This window comes from Phacochoerus africanus, chromosome 15 (genome assembly GCF_016906955.1).
Source record: "Phacochoerus africanus isolate WHEZ1 chromosome 15, ROS_Pafr_v1, whole genome shotgun sequence".
Taxonomy (NCBI): Eukaryota; Metazoa; Chordata; class Mammalia; order Artiodactyla; family Suidae; genus Phacochoerus; species Phacochoerus africanus.
This window is the reverse complement of record NC_062558.1, coordinates 91,587,670-91,605,822: the sequence shown is the minus strand read 5'-3', so window position 1 is coordinate 91,605,822 and position 18,153 is coordinate 91,587,670. Positions and strand designations below refer to the sequence as shown.

Genomic DNA, 18,153 nt, shown 5'->3' with positions numbered 1-18,153 from the left:
CCGGATCCCCAAGCCACTGAGCGAAGCCAGGGATCAAGCCCACATCCTCATGGATACTATTAGGATTCATTTCTGCTGAGCCACAACAGGAACTCCCATCATCTCCAGCATTTTAAGAGTCAACCTCAAGCGCCTTTGAAGGGGCTCCGCTTATACCAGCAGGCCTCTGCGGGGCAGGACTCCAACAGACAGAAGTTGGGCAGGTAGCTGCTAATTCAACACATGTCCTACCTTGCCTCCTTTATCTTAAATGGTGGGATGAGCCCCGAGCCCAACCCCATCTCTTGGGCCTGGGCCTGGGCCTCTCTCAGCAGGGCAGAATCAGAGTGGGTGGGAGAATTAGAAATTGGCTGCATTTCCTCCTAGATAATCTACTCCAGAAACTGGCTGAGATCTCTCGAGAGTGGGTTGGGAGGAGAGCCCTGAGTCAGAGGGGTCTCCACAACACAAAGCAGCGCCCTCCCTGGGCCTCAGTTTCCCCACCATCCACAGGGGTCAGACTACAGTAGCTGTTCCTAGTGTTGAGTGTGGAGAAGAAACACAGACCACCCGGAAAATCTGATAAAGGCTGTGGGCATCCCCCAGGGGCTGTGACTGGGACACTCACACAGCCCTTGGGGGACCATATGCCTCCTATGGTGGAGAAAGAGCCCAGACCACATTTTCCAGATGACTAGGTTTTATGGATCAGAAAAGTTTTTTTGCAAGAAAATCTGGAGGGACATTTGTGTTGCCAGGTTTTTGCTGGTATGAACCAACCAATCAACAAAAAGCACCCCTACAAAGAACTACCATCTACTCTCGCCACCACTGCATCAAGAGTAAAGCAGGAGAGTAAGGATAACAGACAACTCGACTCTTTCTCACAAAAACCTACGTTGCCTTTCTTCATCTCCCTTAGCCCTCTGCAAACTGTCAGAACAATGCCAGGAGCCACCACCGGGCCGGCTCACCTCTGCGGAGAGCCTGGCAGTGGGTATCTCAGAGAGACGGAAGCTGGACAAGCGGCCAGTGGAGCCTAGCTGGACCCCACAGGCCGGCGGACCTCCAGACTCCTACCCAACTTGGGGGGGGGGGGACACTGAGATGGCGCCAGCAGAGCCTGGACCCTGCTCCTGTCCTCTGAGAGACAGCTTGGAGGCAGGGCAGACCAGGCAGCTTCCAGGGGCTGGGCCCACCACCCCAGAGGAACTCAGCTCAGGACAGTGTGCTTGCCCCCCCTCTCCCTCTTACCCTCCTGAACTACCCTCCTCAGCCCTCTCCAGACCCGGTAGTGTAGACATGGCAGCAGGACTCATGGTCCCTGCGGCATTTCTAAGCCTGGGAGAAAAGACAGATTCTAGAAAGGGGTCACCTCCACTTCTGACACCACGGGGGCTGTGCACCAACAATTCTAGGGTACTGTTCACGCAGGCAGTTGTTTCTATAAAAGGTCACATAAATAAATACCATCAGCTTTGCAGGCCATACGATCACTCCCAACCATTCACCTTTGCCATTGTAGCAGGAATAAGCTGAATGTGGTATGTCAATGAATGGGCAAGGCTGTGTGCCTGTAAGTGCATTTACAAAACAGGCTGGTCTGCAAGCAGCGTGTCACCCCCAACCTAGAGGATTCGAAGTGCCCTTAGTGGTGTGCCACTTGGCAGCCCTCACCCCATCACCTTGTGGCAAGTGTCAAAGGGCAGAAAGGCCTGGGGCCAGTATTGTCTCAAGCCTGCCTGCAACAAGACCCATCTACTGGGTCCCCAAAGCAGAGGCTCCTCCCAGGCAGCCCCCAGCTCACATTCTTACAGAAGATTCCTCTTTCAGCTCCGCACTCCTCACCTCCAACCAATGGTTGACTGGTGGGCTCAGGGGGTGCGCTGGCTTCCCTCCCTCCCACAAGCACACACCTGAGCAGATTCAGCTGCTCCGAATCACCTTCTCTTCCAGGAGCCGCTACAGCTCCACTCAGTTCCAGGGACCTCTGCTCCCAAGTCAGACAAGGAGGACGCTTGGCAAAACCTCTGGTTCAGTTCCTAGTGTCCTGGAAACCCGCTGTGATGACCTAACTTGTGGGTGGATTCTCCCGGCTCACCGAGGACAGGCAGTATGTCGGGGCCATCCTGGGCTCCCACCTTCCATCTCACGCATACAAGTTAAGCCAGATGCCCACCCTCAGCTCTCATAGCCCCAGGATGGTTTGCAGTCCTGAGACTGGAGGATCAATGGCCTGGCCATTACTCAGGGAAGCCCTGTCAGGACCCAGGAGATGCAGCCAGCCTAAGCTATCGCCAGCCATCCTGCCGGCCTTTCCTGGTTCCTTTCCCCCGCAGGGCTGTGGTTCAGTAAATATTTCAATAGATAAGACCGGTTAAGCCATGGACTACTGCCATACTCCTGCTGCCATGCACACCCTGACCTTGAGTTTGGCTTCTCTCAGGGTGGTGAGTCCAAGCAGAGTCTGGATGTTTGGAGCAAGCACACCTGTGAGAACTTCAGCTTTCCCTCCCATGCCCACAGACCCTCCTGAACCCACTCCTGCCCTCTGCCCATCAGGGCCTGGGGGATCTGTCCTCGGGACAGACCGAGGCTGGATGATTTTCTTCCCCACTGTGCAAGCTGGAGGAACCCAGAAAGGAGCTCAGACCACTGGAGTAGCTGCCAATGTTCCCAGTCTCCTTGCAGGAAAACACTTTCATGGCAAAACGCCTTTTTAAAGAAATGTTTTATTGCTGTAGACACTTCTGTGTATAGCACAAACGACCCCCATACAGAGAATTATTCAAGCAATAATACTGAGAGACAGTGAAGATACACAAAAGGATACAAAACTAGACATTTAATCACCTAGAAATTTTCTAAGTTAAGAAAAACTTCAAATGTGAAGTGCTTTTTAGAAACTACACCACACATGCCAGTGTAAATTTGGTCTTTATTAACAATCGACTTTCTATAAACATTGCATCTAAATAGGTGATGCGCTGCAAAACAAAGACAAATTCTTTTATCTCCTTATGCTTCAGTCTTTCCTTAGGAAGCTGAATATTTCAAATCAAGAGGAAAAGTATCTCAAAAGTGTATCTGCATGAGGCTAGATCCATAGCATGGTGGATCTTTACCCTGCTGGGCTCTACAGCTCTACAGCTGGGCCACCAGGCGGCAGGGGCAGCTCGAACCCTTTCAGGCATTACCTAAGGCTCTTGAACCACCCTGCTTGGGGCCAGTATGTCTGCAGCCAGGCAGGGTATACCCGCAGGTCTGGAAACTGGATCCATAACATTGAAAAGAGTGGACTGAAAAGGAAGAGACATTAGAGGCCTAAAGTAGGAAAAGACCTTCTTCAGTTTTCAGGAGAATCTTAAACTCGGGCACAAGAGCCCTTCAGCTGAACTGTAATCTGAGGGGTGGCAGAGGCCAAATCAGAGATGGCTGGTTGGCGACACCCCAGAGCTGTTTCCCTCTCCTCCTGGCCTCCTCCTTCCCTTTCCACAAATACCAGCCCTCCTGACCCTCCCTGAGACCTGCAAGCTCATCCTACATTTCTACATGGTCCAGCCAAGTGCCAGCTTCCCACTAAAGCCAGGCGTAAAATGAGGAGAAAATGGGGAATAATCAATCCCGCAAAAAACCTAGAGGGCAAATTCACGCAGATTAAAGGAAGGCCTAGCAGAGCCTCAGCCCCCGCTAGAGGACAGCACAGCACAACCTCACCAGGGCTTCACACTTCCCTGTTAGTCCCTGTGCAGGAGAGATTAGCTCTGGGACTAAGTATGGGGTCAGAGGTGCTCCACAGCACCTTTGAGAAATGAGAAAGGCAAGGGAGTAGCCATGTACCATCCCAGGAAAGAAGAGATGGTCACAGGACAGACTGTCCACAGGCAGACACTTTCAGGAGTTGTGCCAGAGATGATGAGATGGTATAGGTTCTTCTTGAAAAGAGGTGAGGGTTTTCCGTGAGAGTCTGGCTGGGCATGGGATCAACACAACAGTCATGGTTATAAAGGCACCTCTGCCACAGGTGGCGCCAGCCACAGCGAGCGGGCAGCCCAGGAGCCAGCCGCACCCATGCACACTTTCCTCTCTACATGAAGCCTCGGTGCTTTTCAAGCCCAGCATCAGGGGTTCCGCTGGGGGGAAGGGGAAGGATTCCCACTTAAAAAATCTATCCCAGTCTTTCCCTGACCACTCATCCTCCATGAGAAGTGGGCAGGGACAAGGGACCTTGCCTGGGCAGATCCCCCAGGTGGGGCTGACCTGGAATTGAGCTCTCCTGAGTGGACAGTCTGTAGCTGCTCGGTGTCCCCAGGCTCAGAAGGGGTGTAGCTAATTGCACTTTGGGGCACAGTGAGCACAGGCAAGGGCTGGATGTGGCCTGGGAGATGGACAGGGCACGCTGGCCTATTTCCAGGGATCAGCTGTGGCTGGACAGGACCTGCCTAGCCAGAGAAGCCATGGCAGGGTAAAGCCCTCCTCCAGAGCTTAGAGACCCTCCACCTGGCTTTTAAAACAAACCAGGGGGCTTCCACTCTGAAAGGCAAGGAATCATCTTGTGTTTGCTTCATCCTCTTAACAGGGCAGATGAAGCACCTGTAGCTCAGAGGACTGAGGGCTGGAGCCCCGAGCACCTCACCGCCTGGAGAGGAAGCACCCCCCACACTCATGTTATACTGCAGACCCCCGCCCACCGTCTTCCTGGAGTTGACTCATGTGCCTGGTAGGATGAAACTGGTCTTTAAAAACAGAATTTTTAGCATACTCGTTGAAGGGAAAAAGGCCATTCGATGGTAGTGATTTTGGTTTTGTGAAAAATGGTACAGGAGATAATCCCTGATGATAGAATGGACTGATGGCAGGGCCAGGGGCCCCAAAGTATCCTCTCTGTTCAGTCCAGTTAAGGCGATAATGGGCGGAGGTGTGACTGGGGCAGGAACACAGTGGACCCCGACAGCGTACTGCTCACTTCTGGCCCGCGCCCTGGAGCCAGCCCCTCTGCCTCTCGGCCCTGGGCAGTGATCCACAGAATCTGCCAGGAGCAGGGGCTGGCCGAGTGGCAAGCACCCAGGAGCCCCAACCCGGGGGATGCAAGCTTACCCCTTCAGCGTGGAGCCAGCACAAACCAGAGAGATTTGTCTGTAAAGGAATAGTTTTTAAATATTCAGTTTTGTTCTAGTCACTCACTTCCTTGCCTTTCATTTAGATCTCATGAACCCTTCCTCTTCAGGGCTGACCAAAAAGGTATGTTCAGGGCAGGCCTATGACACAAAGACTAGGCATAAAACAGGCCATAGGCATTATGCTCAAGTTGCCCTTTAGTCTCCATTAATTCTCGTGAAATGTTAATGAAAAAGCCTCAGATCTGTTTGTCCTGCTTTATAGTTACAAGTCCCTTGCGATGGACACGGAATGGATGTCATGTTTCTTAGCATATATAAGGCAAAAAGGGCTTCAGATCTATTACATTGTGAAAAAGATCATTGGGGTCATGAAGGGAAGGTTTCTACGTGAGATGTTCTCTTCTGTGTCAACCTCATGGGACACACTTATTACAAAATAAAGACTCTCTTTTTGTAAAGTGCTGTTTGCTTAGTGAATCGGCACACACAGAGCACCACAACCCCGTCCACTCAGGAAGTGTCAGTGGTGGCCTCCCAGGGCTCTCCTTAGTGAGGGGGTGGCCTCTCCTCACGGCCGGATGTGCCCAATACTCTGCTCCAGGGCCCAGGCGCCACCTGCTCCTGCTCCTCCCTTAGTTTGGCATCTTACTCCTCACCCTGCTCACAGGCCAGGACACAGCCAGCCTCCAGCACGGGGTCACAGGGTTCTCCACGTTCCCTTCCCGCAGCCATGCTGGCAGCCGCGGAAGCCAGCCGTGCATGGCTGACGTGAGGGTTTTCCAGGAGAGTCACTAAGGAGGGTTTCAAAGAAGAGAAGCCATTAAAAATAGTCCCCTGCCCAGTCTATGCTATTAAAGGACATAAGAAAAGGTACATGATTGGCAGTAAACAATATCCTTCAGCTGTCCATGGATGTCCGGGAGAACTACACCCTCCACACAGTCAGACGTGAACAATCTCTGCTCCAGTGTCTTCAGGTTCTGTGCAACAAGAAGAGTTTGTGTCGGAATGACAGATTCCACGTCCATCTTTATTTTCAAAGTTGGGCTCTGTTAGTGCAGTTTTTTCAAAAATATTCTTTTTGCTTGTTTCTGGACAATTCTGAACATAGATTACTCTGTTATAAGCCTTGAGTCTCTTCCATAATTGTACATACACTTTGCACTGAACATACATAAAAAGAAGTCCACCAGTAAAGCCGATGGCCACAACCACCAATTTAGTCCAAAAGGGCCACTCTAGGATTCCTAGAAGGGAAAAAACCTGGTGAGCCTATTAGCAGACCGTATTTAAGATCTGAAGCAAATAAAACACAATTTCTAAACTTCCCATGTGGATTCTTAACAAATCCTGCTTCACTGGAGGGGTGTGCAGGACAGTGTTTGCTCCCTTCGTCCTGCTCTTCCAGGGGGCATCCTGGAGAGTCCCCGTCTCTAAGTTTGATCTCTACTGACTTAGGGTGTTTTTTTTTTTAAATTATTCCCCATGCTCTAGTTTATCTTACCCTATTATTTTTTTTTACTTTATTTTACTTTATTTGCTGTGCCCCTGGCTTGTGGAAGTTCTTGGGCCAGGGACCGAATCAGAGGACGGTAGTAATAATGCTGGGCCCTTAACCCTCTGAGCTACAGGGGAACTCCTCAACTGGGTTTTAAGAACTACTTAAAAGAAACATCCAAAAGGGATGTGTGGTGCCTCACAACAGACGCCTCCCTCCAGAAGCCTAGACACTTGAGGTCTGACTTCAGAATCAATATGGAGTAATGCCCCAGTGCACTCCTCGGGGCCTCCACGCTGGGTGCGCCTTTCCTTCGGGACGTACCTGTTGCCTGCCCCTGCTTGATCTCCTCAGCAGTGCGATCGATGAGCACATACAAGGACCAGACCACACAGGTGATGGCGATGACATGGAACGTCACTGAGCACATGATCCTCCGGCGCTCTCTGGCTGTCATCTGCAGCATCTCCCACTGGAAAGACAACAGGCAGAGCATGAGGCTCAGGTTCACGGATGTCAAGTGCTGGGATGGGATGAGGGGCTTTGTTGATGGGTAAGATCAGCTTCCCTCCTCCCTCCCCTTTTCCCAAACTAGATGAATTTCCCCAAACACCCAGAGTAGTTCTCTTTCAAACCACTTGGCTTCAACTAGGCACCAGGCTCTGGTATCCTGTCGACAGCCAACTGTCTATGTGATGAAAAGAAGCTGGGATCAAGATGAGCTATGAACCACCACCAGCAATTCCCTTGGCTGCTTATTTTTGCGAGCAGGCATTAAATGGCTTGATAAAAGATCACATGGTCCTGGTCCTGATGAGAACAGCATGTTGGCTCAAGACCCAGGTGGCACAGCTTAAGTTTCCCTGACTTGCTGACGGGCATGAGGGAAGGGAAGAAGGGGGGTGATGACACCATGACACACTAGCAGATGAGTCACACTACATCGTGAAGATGAAGGCGGAAGGCGCTCACTCTTTGATCCTCTGCTACTTTGGCAGCAACACCGTGAAATCGATGCTAAGGGTTCCTGGTACAAGCAGTCTGAGCCAGTCCCATCTCCTCTAGGAGCTCATTAATCTACTCCAAATAGCCAGATTTTCATTTACTGGTTTCCGAATCGGAAGAAAACACAAAAAAGGTAGAGAAAAAGAACAAGTATAAACACTGCATATCCCCTGACCAGCCCTACTACACACAGCCTTTCCAGATGGTTCAATGCAGGATAGGCTGAAAGTAGAGCCTCATGGATTATCTATATTGCTCAAGGTGCCATAAGACTCATTTGAGAGATCAGTAGAGAGTGGCTACTCAATAAACTATAAGGCTTTTATGGGGCAAAACATTTTTTATGTAGTCTGTCCCTGCCTTCTCTGGCATCCTGGTTGCTTTCTGCAATGGTGTGATACAGCAGCTTCATCTAGCTTCCCTCCTAAAATACTCCCCAGATTTTCTAAGATATGCTCAGTTTAAGCCTTTCCTACTTCCCTGAAATGCTTGCTTTTTTTTTTGTCTTTTTTTTTACTATTTCTTTGGGCCGCTCCCGCGGCATATGGAGGTTCCCAGGCTAGGGGTCGAATCGGAACTGTAGCCACTGGCCCACGCCAGAGCCACAGCAACAGGGGATCCGAGCCGTGTCTGCAACCTACACCACAGCTCATGGCAACGCCGGATCGTTAACCCACTGAGCAAGGGCAGGGACCGAACCCGCAACCTCATGGTTCCTAGTTGGATTCGTTAACCACTGCGCCATGATGGGAACTCCCCCCCTTTTTTTTAAGGTCTGAAAGTTTTTTGTTTTTTTGGTTTTTAGACACCCAGAGGGATATGGAGTTCCCAGACCAGGGATCAGATCCAGATCCAAGCCACAGTTGTGACCTATGCTGCAGCGACAGCAGATCCTTAACCCACTGTGCCAGGCCCGGGATTGAACCTGCGTCCCTGCACTCCAGAGATGCCGCTGATCCCACTGCACCACAGTGGGAACTGCTCGAACTAGCTTTTTAGTGAATGCTTTTCTCCAGAGACAGTCTGAGTTTTCTAAACTCTTTTCACTTCCCCCCCAAATCCCACTGATCCTTCAAGAACTACTTTTACACCCAAACATTCTATGATGCTACCACCACTCTGCTTCCCAGCACTTTAACCCACCCTGAGTGACTTCTTCTCTATGTGATACATGCAATCACCATGGAAGTTAGAAACGGCAATGTCCAGTGCCAGTACCTAATCACATGATTCCCCTTGCAATTATGTATTAAAGTTTTGAGATAAAACAAGTCTTTTCTTATTCCAAACAAAACACATTAAATAACCATGTTTATACAGGAGGGGCGTGCTGGACGAGGCTCTTCTCAGAGGAAGCAAGGACATGAGACCTGACTTGCATTTCATGTAATGCTTGTGACTCCTTTCTTTTCCCATCTGCTCCCACCCTCCCATCTAGCAAATACTATCACAGGTACATAGAAATAAATGTACTATATTATGAGGTGCTCTGTGCTGGGGAGAGATACTAATTTCTACTCTGTGGTCCAAATTAGAGGCAGAGCATGAATAGTTCATATAAATAAATTTATTTTTTTAAATTTTAATTTAATTTTATTTTATTTGTCTTTTTAGGGCCACACATGCAGCATATTGAAGTTTCCAGGCTAGGGGTTGAAGTGGAGCTGTAGCCACTGGCCTATACCACAGTCACAGCCACACAAGATCTGAGCCATGTCTGCAACCTACACACAGCTCACAGCAACGCCAGATCCTCAACCCACTGAGCGAGGCCAGGGATCAGACCCACGTCCTCATGGATACTAGTCATGTTCATTAAGTCTGAGCCATGACAGGAACTCCCAATACATGTAAATTTAAATGCTAAGATGTCACAAAACAGTCTGTAGTCAAGGGCCAAATGACTGATACAGATGAGTAAGCAGTCTTGGTTTGTTTTTTTGTGCTGTTTTTGAGGCTTTTTGTTTGGCTGCTTTCCTAAAACTTTATAGCCACACACACTGCATATAGAAGTTCCCAGGCCACAGCTACAGCTGTGGATTCTTAAGGCACCGTGCCACATCAGGAACTCCCAAGCAGTCTGCTTTTAAGGAAAAAGAAAACATTATGACTGAATGGTCAGAAAAGAGCTTCTTCATGAAAGGAGAGACTTGGAAATCAGCATCAGAAACATGAATGCACACACCGGCCCCCACTTCTTAAGGAAGTGAACACGAGCCGACTGTGGCTCCACTCGGCGCCAGGTGCTAACTTGCACATACTTTTCTCAGAGGCTTCTGCTTGGTCTCCATGATGAACTCGAACTTGCACAGCTCACAGCAGCGCGTGTCGGAGCTCTTGATCCACTGCTGCAGGCAGGCCTGGTGCACGAAATGGAGGCTCCCCGTGCAGTGGCATGGGGTGATCAGAGGGCTCTCATCATCCCCTTCACAGTGACAGATCCTGCGGCAGAAGGAAAGCTGGTTGTTACAAGGAAGGCCAATGACAGGGAAGACGACACTTCAGTGGAAGGTCAGCCTCCCAAAGAAAACTTCAGAAACAAATATCATGGGAGTGACTATAAGCACAAAAACACACAGAACACAAATGAAAACGACTACAAACTAAAAGTTTCTAGCTTACCGCGCCAACATGAAAAGTCGGGATGGCATTTGGCATCAGAGAGGAATAAATGGTATAACACATGATAAGCAGCCATTTTTCGTAAGACTTTAAGAACTGCACTAAAAGATGAATTTAAGGCAACATGGAAGCATATTCTAGAACTTAACGATGTTAAAATAATCAGAGGTAAAATTTTGTAAAACAGAACCAGCACTCTACTTTTCCAAAATACCAGTGACTTGGAAAGATGATGAAATCTGCTTCTGTTAGCTCTAACCACTGACCTCACCTTCACAAACCACAACTCTGTCCTCTGTCAGAGAGTAAACAGAACAACCACAATACCTCTCCTGAACCTGAAAAACCATTGTAAGATGCTGCAATTTCATTTCTTTTTTTTAGGACCACTCGGCAGTGAGAATTTTGAATCTCATTCATTTTTTTTGTTGTTGTTGTTGCTATTTCTTGGGCCGCTCCCGCGGCATATGGAAGTTCCCAGGCTAGGGGTCCAATCGGAGCTGTAGCCACCAGCCTACGCCAAAGCCACAGCAACGCGGGATCCGAGCCGCGTCTGCAACCTACACCACAGCTCACGGCAACGCCGGATCGTTAACCCACTGAGCAAGGGCAGGGACCGAACCTGCAACCTCATGGTTCCTAGTCGGATTCGTTAACCACTGCGCCACGACGGGAACTCCTGAATCTCATTCATTATTTAAAGGTACATGCAACAGGGTGTAACTACTAACCTCAAGGAACTTAACAGACTTTTAAGAAACAGAAGGGTCTCTTCCAGCAGCTGAAGAGCAGGTGGGGACACCTGGCCTGAAAAGAAGCTGGGATCTGGCCCAGGCCAGGCTCTCAGCTGTTTGTTTCTGTGAGAGGGGCTTCTGCTCCAATTGTAAAAGAAATGGTTAATAGCTGGTCCTGAAGAGGGGCCACAGGGGAAAGGTTGGAATGGGGAAGGCAGAAGAATGTGACAAAAGTGAATTCTGGAAGATCCTGGAGGCCTGACCAGGATGCTGCACTCAGGAAGATAAAGGTGGGAAAAGGACGTGGGCAGAGGTGGCTGCATCCAAGCTAAAAGGAAGGAAGGAGACGCTAGGAAGAGCCGCCACCCCACCCCCCACCCCCCCGCCATGCACAGCGTGTTGCAGGTGGAACAAGGGGTAAAAATGCAGCCGGGATACGCAGCCCATGCTCAACATCTAGATCATCAAGCTGGCAGACTGGAGATGCTATTTTCTTTCTTCCAATTTCTTTATGCAAAGGTTATATATTTTTGGTTGAGAAGAGTCAGCTTTGCCTTTAATATGTGTAGCTTCTTTCTCTTTTATCATCTGTGAAACTATTTTGTGACCCATGTCATAAAAATGTTATCAATACTCTCTTCTTCCGGAGAAAACCATTAATCTGTAATTGTCTACAACCGCCTACTTGTTTTCCTGAAACTTCACATATTAAAGCAAGACGAGGCCATGGAGGTGTGGGGAGCAGAGATGGCCAGGATGGTGGCTCTTGGCAAACCAACCTGCAAGCGTCCCCTGACGTGGATACAGGAGAGATGGGGGGGTACTTTTCAGACAGAGGGGAAGGACAGTCCAGGTCACTGTCCTTCTCCACTGAGCAGAGGGGCGCCCGTAGGACCTTGCTCTTCAGTTTTGTGGACATGCTGTCCTCAAAGACATCGTCGTCGCCCATGTCGTCGGAGCAGAAGCCCGCACTCCCCGCCAGCCCGCTGGACGACTTGGTGGGGTGCAGGCCAGGGGCGCAGCTCTGCAGCTCGTGGAACCGGTGCAGGCTGCTGGTGCTCAAACCGTGAGAGAGCGAGAGCAGGTACCGGAGCAGCCGCCGACTTCTGGATGCGGCCTCGCCATCCGCCTTCTCGTCTAGCAGCGGGATGTGTAAGCCCGCCTTGCCAGCGCCCACCTCTGATGCCACTGAACGGTTGGCAGAAAGGGATGAAACACATGAACGTTTGGAATTGCCAAAAGGTTTGCGATTCAGCGTTCTTTTCTCTTTCTGGTGGAACCTGTTACCTCTGAGACACGGGTCTTGAGGGAGCACCAACTTCCCTTCAGAGCAAGTTCTCTCCACATAGTCAAAACTTTCCAAAGTGTCCTGGGCCTTCTCACCCACATCGTTTAGGGATTTTGAGAACTTCAGTGTCCTTCTGGCTTTGGTATTCTTAGTAGGCTTCAAGGCCTGGGCCCACTCTGAACCACAGGAATTTCTCTTTGACACCTGTACTGCGTCTTGACAGACAACTGTCACAGTGAGCCCTTGCGTCAGAGAACTCTGGCATGGAGGAGCTTTCAAGACAACAGCAGACTGCACGGGACTGTGGTGACAACACTCAGAAAACACTGCACTGGAACTGCATGCAGAGAACAGTGGAATAAAAGCACAGAAAGTGAAAACAATTTTAAAAGAGAATAGACATCAAAGTGAAGAAGTAAGACTGGTAACTTGGTGAGCAAACAGCACAGAAAACTGGGTTGACTAATTAGAGCAGAGGCATATGGAAAATCGAGAACCTACAGACACAAATGCTTATTCCCAGGATGCATGTGAGCCACCGTAGCATCTGAAGCAGAGCATTACCTGCAGATGTCCTGATTGGAGGGCGTGACAGAGGTGCGAGAGAAGGCGGACACTGGAGCAGATGCCACCGAGGAACCCCCAGCCTGCAACAACACACCTCTGGTCAGTTTTCAGGAAAAAGCCAGGGGGACCGCGAACACCACCTCTTCTGAAAGGCAACAGGTCTGCACTTTCCCACCACTCAGGGAACAGCACGTATTAGGCCCCTACGAGCTGAGGTAAGAACCAGTCAAGCAGCACTCTTCTTTCCTCAGATGAAGGTAAAAGTGTAGCCAAGAAATATTTCAGACTCTGGAACAGCACCCCCAACATCCTATAGATTCCATGGTCATTTATTTTCTAAGCATTTAAATGTAATTCATACATGAAGTCAAGAAACCAAGCACTATGAGGTCCATGCACATGCAAAAGAAACATGAGGCACCTTCCCTGGCAGCCTCGCTTCCCCGCCCAGCACTCTTTAGGCTGGTACCTGGGATAATCCCGTCAAGGCTGGCAGGAGGTGAGAGCCCTCCTCCCCCAGCACCTGGCGGCTGGTCTAGGAACCCTCATCACCCTGCCAGCACGCTTCATACTCAGGGGAGACACTTGAGCACAGGGCCACCAATCCATAGGTCCATCCTGGGCCCAGGACAGGGCTGAGCACAGAACAGAGCAAGAGTTCTAAACTTGGATTGTGTATTAAGAAAATAATCAAGCATGTGTAAATCTGAAAGAAAGTATAGCAAGAGGTCATGAGATAGAGCAGGGGCTCTGGGGAGTCATGCATAGGCCAAAAGTAGAAGACCTAGGAGAGGGAGGATGTACCAAGGTGGCAAAGAAGTGGAGGAGAGAACCAGGAATAGGGAGTGAAGCTGAGCTGAGGATGCAAAACCCACGGCTAGAGGGACCCCCCCCCCCGCCCCTGCCCCCTCGCCTCCTACTCTAGCCTCTGTGAGGATCTTGTTAGGTCTCATCAAGACAGTCTCCTGTGTTTCCATGGCCCCCAGAGCACCATGCGTGTTCTTCCCTCCTTGAGACAGACTGAGTGAGCATCTGTAGCCTCGACAGCCATGTGAAGACACTGCTGTGAGCCTGTTATCATCGAGAGCAAACCAACATTATCTGCCCTACCCCACCAGGCCCTCTCAAGTGACCCCTAGCCCTGCTCCTTGATTCTGGAGAGCCCACTCTGGCCACCATTCCCTGGCTGAGGCTTAGCCCCCACTCTTGCTAAGTGCCACTCCAGAGGCGCACTCTCATCCTGGCACTCCAGCTGTGGGACCCCTGCCTTGCATCAGCCACCAGGACCACTTTCCCCGACTCCCCTCTGCAGCAAAACACAGCAGCCTGGGAAGAATCGGAACTGCACTGTGACTGAGGTGTGTAGACAGCTACTCTTGCTCCCCAACGTGGGGCCGAAACATCATTTAAATCCAACTCAGCGTAAAGAAACTTGATCCAAGAAGTTACATGTTATCATGCCCCATGTTATCTGCTAAAATCATGCAGCATTATTCAATGAGCACATCTTCTGAGCCACATTTATTTTCTAAGTGAATGTGCATCTGAATACTGGGTATATTTTCTGTAAAAGTATTGCTAGTCAAAGTTCTTAAGAATCTAAAGTTTATTTGGCGGCGGCGGGGGGGGGGGGGGTTGTTCCTATCATGGTGCAACAGAAACAAATCTGACTAAAACCATGAGATTTCGGGTTCTATCCCTGGCCTAGCTCAGTGGGTTAAGGATCTGGCATTGCCATGAGCTGTGGTGTAGGTCGTGGATGCGGCTCAGATCCTGTGCTGCTGTGGCTGTGGCATAGGCCAGCAGCTATAGCTGCGATTTGACCCCTAGCCTGAGAACCTCCACATGCTGCAGGTGCGGCCCTAAAAAGCAAAAAATAAAGTTTATTTGGGGACATGAAAATGACATCCCCCAAATAACCCTACACTTCTTGATCACGATTCCTTCTAAAACAAAATGGGGGGGGGGGGCAGTGTTGTGTCTCAACATTAGGCTGCTACATTCCCACTGCACAAGCTGCCCACCTCTACTTTCTCCTGTGTTTTCCTCCCGGGCAGCCGTCTTGGGCTCCTCTGTCTGCTCTTGCAAGGTGAGTACTCAGGCCAGTGTCCTGAGAGAAGGCAGGTCAATCACTGCAGGGAGGCAGGCTGCGGAGAGCCACTCATGTCCCCAGCTCTCTCTGCCTGCTCTCTCATACTCAGTCCTGACCGCACACTGAGATGGAAAGCCTTCCTGAACTCCTTCTCCCTTCTTTAACATGTGAGGGCGACCAGCTCTGCTCAGCTTCCGTAGGCCAGACCAGCAGCCCATCCTGAAGACCACAGGCTGGTCATGGTGTAGAGACGTGAACAGCGTCACCATGCCTCCCCAAGTAGACCTGGGAGGAAGGGAGGACAGGAATGGAGGTGTATGTCCTTGTCCCCTCACTGCTGTGAGGTCAGCTTTCCTTGACTCCACGTTGCTGATTCACGTTCAGTGACTGGGAATGAATTACAGAAGGATGTGCCCTCCCCACACCAGGACTGGAAAAGCGCTCTGCTCCCCCAGAAGACAGGGCAACATCTAGTTATCTTCCTAGGACAGAAGCCCCTTGAAACCACGTGTACATTCCTATATTCTGAAGGGAGAGCAAACTTTGGGGAAGGAAAGTGAGGTCTTCCCAGGGCCAGTGCCCTGAGAGGAGGCAGGGCTCAACGGGAAGCTGAAATCAAGATAAAACGGCCTCTCACTCCTGTTCCAAACCTCAAGTATCTCATGTAGGAAAGGGAAGTCCAGAGTAACAGTCACATCAGCTCAGGCCCGTGATGGGGGCGAGGCTCAGTGGTAGGTGGGGGGAGCCTCAGAGCAGAACAAAACCTGCAGTCAGACGATCCACACATAGGACCTGTGACCCCTTTCCTGTGAGGTCCCCATCTCAGGTGTGTCACAGGGACTCACACGGCCACGTCTGTACTTGCAGCAGACAGGTAGGCCTGCGGGACAGCGGCGACCCCAAGCCCCGCTCTATTTATCCAGGCAACAGAAACAGTCTCAGCATCCTCTGTCTGTGCTCCTCCCTCACCTCATCCTCTCCAGTCCCACAAAGAACATCACAAGACACCCTCTACAGGTAACATCCAAGCCTCCCCATAACAGTGAGAAAGACTCCCCTCTTATTAGATCATTAGGAAAGTTTTAAATCTACTTACTGTTGTTTTACATAAAAACAAATCAAGAAATGCCTTCTCCTGGCTCCTTCTTAACAGTAAGAAAAACACACTGAAATTCAGGACCAGTCTGCAGGCAGAATGATCACCAAAGCACAGTGTCAGCAACTTCAAAGAGCTTGACTTGTTGTTGGTATCAGGCTGGATAATACCTATCAACCCATCAACAAGGATTTAAAAGACTGGCCTGATCAGCGATGACGATAAACGAAGCCAAGAGCTTCAACCCAGTCCCAGGACCCAAGCAGGGAAGTCGAAGCAAGTCAAGGGGCTGGCAGTCCCCTCTCGGAGGCTCAGGGCACCTACAGCTCCCCAGCACATCCTGAGAGCAGGGTGACTTGGGAGAGCCATGGGGCAGCCTCCCCCCAGCTCCAGAGAACACCCTCTTCTTCCCCCCAGGGGCAGGCCATGCACAACTCGACAGTTACTGATAAAAGGTCACAATGAGAAAACTCAAATGAGTTAAGAAAACCTAAGCCCCCTGTTCCTGAACCAACAAACAAGAGACATTCCGGTCACAAAAAGGAATGTAAACCAATCTCACTGCAAAAAAATTTTCATAAAAATCCCCTTTTCATAAGATGTTGTAATCATTATGCCAAAACAAACCTCTGAATCCTGTCTAGGCCTCAGTCCTCACTGTTTTTCTTTCTTAAGAACCACACGTTTGTCTTGCTGTAATCAAGTCACTTGGCGGTTGCCTTTCCTATCAGACTTAGTATTTTAAATGATCTTATCAAGGCTGCCAAAAACACATAAGGAATAGGAAACTTTCCATACATCCTTGGTGGAAACTGGCATGCTCCCTTCCTCTGCTTCCTTTCAAGAGAACTTCCTACCATTGGGAGGGCTGTCATAACAGACTCATCAGCTGGAGTTCTCAGGCCGGGGCAGGAGTTAGCAATTTTACATTTCTTCCCCCCAGGATGCCCCTGGCACCTTCCCTACCCCGAACCTTCCCCACTTGCTTTTTGCTTCATTTCCTTCCACTACATTACTTCCCAACCTCCCCCCTTGGCCACTTCCGCCTTCTCTACTGCACCACTGGGCCTCTTTTCATTAACCAGCAAAGTTACTTTTAGAACATTTTACTCCCTAACTAAACAGAATTTGCCCATTTGATTACTATCAACAGGTGTAGGGCCACAAGAAATGGTATGGGTTTGTTTGCTTTCAGCCAGGAGGAACTTTTTTTTTTAAGGGCTGCACCTGAAGCATAGGGAAGTTCCCAGGTTAGAGGTTGAATCGGAGCTACAGCTGTCAGCCTATGCCACAGCCACAGCCATGTGGGATCTGAGCCACATCTGTGGCCTACACCACAGCCCACAGCAATGCTGGAGCCCCAACTCCAACTGAGTGAGGCCAGGGATTGAGCCCACATTCTCAGGGATACTAGTCGGATTCGTTTCTGCTGTGCCACGACGGGAACTCCCAGCCAGGAGAACTTAAGGAAGGACTGGATAAGGAGAGCAAGATGCAAAGAGGGCTCGTGCTTACAACTGACCTTAAATTACAGTATATCAAGTCAATGACTTCATCAACAAATGGGAAATATAGATGGCTCTTAAAGTATGAGAAGAGGCTTAACCTCTCTCACAACGAGAAATACAAATTGAAACTCCCATAAGAAATACCATCATCAACAACAACAAAAAGAGTTTTTTAAAAAAAGTACCCATATTGGCAAAAGCATAGGATAACAGGCCTGCTCACACATTGCTGGTTGGGAAAGAAACCTGGTCAACCTCCCTCCTAAGATGGAGGTTTGGCAGTTTCCCTCAGAATTACAAATGCACATACACTTTGTCCCAGCTAGTCTTCTTTTAGGAATTCATCCTCACACATATGTACAAGGAGGTTTGGGAGCAAAGGGCTGGCATAACCTCACTGCCTATGGCTTGGATCTGACTGGGTCGATACTGGTACAATAGCAGAAAGGAATGCAAACTTTAAAAGAAGGCAAAGCTCGTTCTGCACAGTAATGGGTAATGGAGGGAGCAGACAGAGGGGAGAGCCACGCTGTGCATGCTGGCACGTGCAAAATATCTGTCAATGGCTCCCTACAGTGGTTTCCTGTGAAACACCGAAGGAGAGCAGGAGAGACACTCCGGGCAGGAGAGACTTTTCATGAAGA

General features: G+C 49.8%; 1 protein-coding gene across 2 annotated transcripts in view; it reads right to left on the bottom strand.

Moving 5' to 3' along the window:
* Window positions 1–2,692: 2,692 nt before the first annotated feature.
* MARCHF8 (membrane associated ring-CH-type finger 8) overlaps window positions 2,693–18,153 on the bottom strand; it is a 129,164-nt gene continuing 113,703 nt past the window's right edge. The window contains exons 4-8 of one of the 2 annotated variants that reach the window (XM_047759925.1): window positions 12,811–12,893; window positions 11,738–12,583; window positions 9,864–10,044; window positions 6,922–7,069; window positions 2,693–6,346 (exon numbers count right to left, since the gene is read on the bottom strand). In XM_047759925.1, the coding sequence (XP_047615881.1) occupies window positions 6,042–6,346; window positions 6,922–7,069; window positions 9,864–10,044; window positions 11,738–12,583; window positions 12,811–12,893 (1,563 nt within the window). In that variant the 3' untranslated portion in view covers window positions 2,693–6,041. The remainder of the gene's footprint in view (window positions 6,347–6,921; window positions 7,070–9,863; window positions 10,045–11,737; window positions 12,584–12,810; window positions 12,894–18,153) is intronic. The other variant, XM_047759924.1, reaches the window with a different exon arrangement.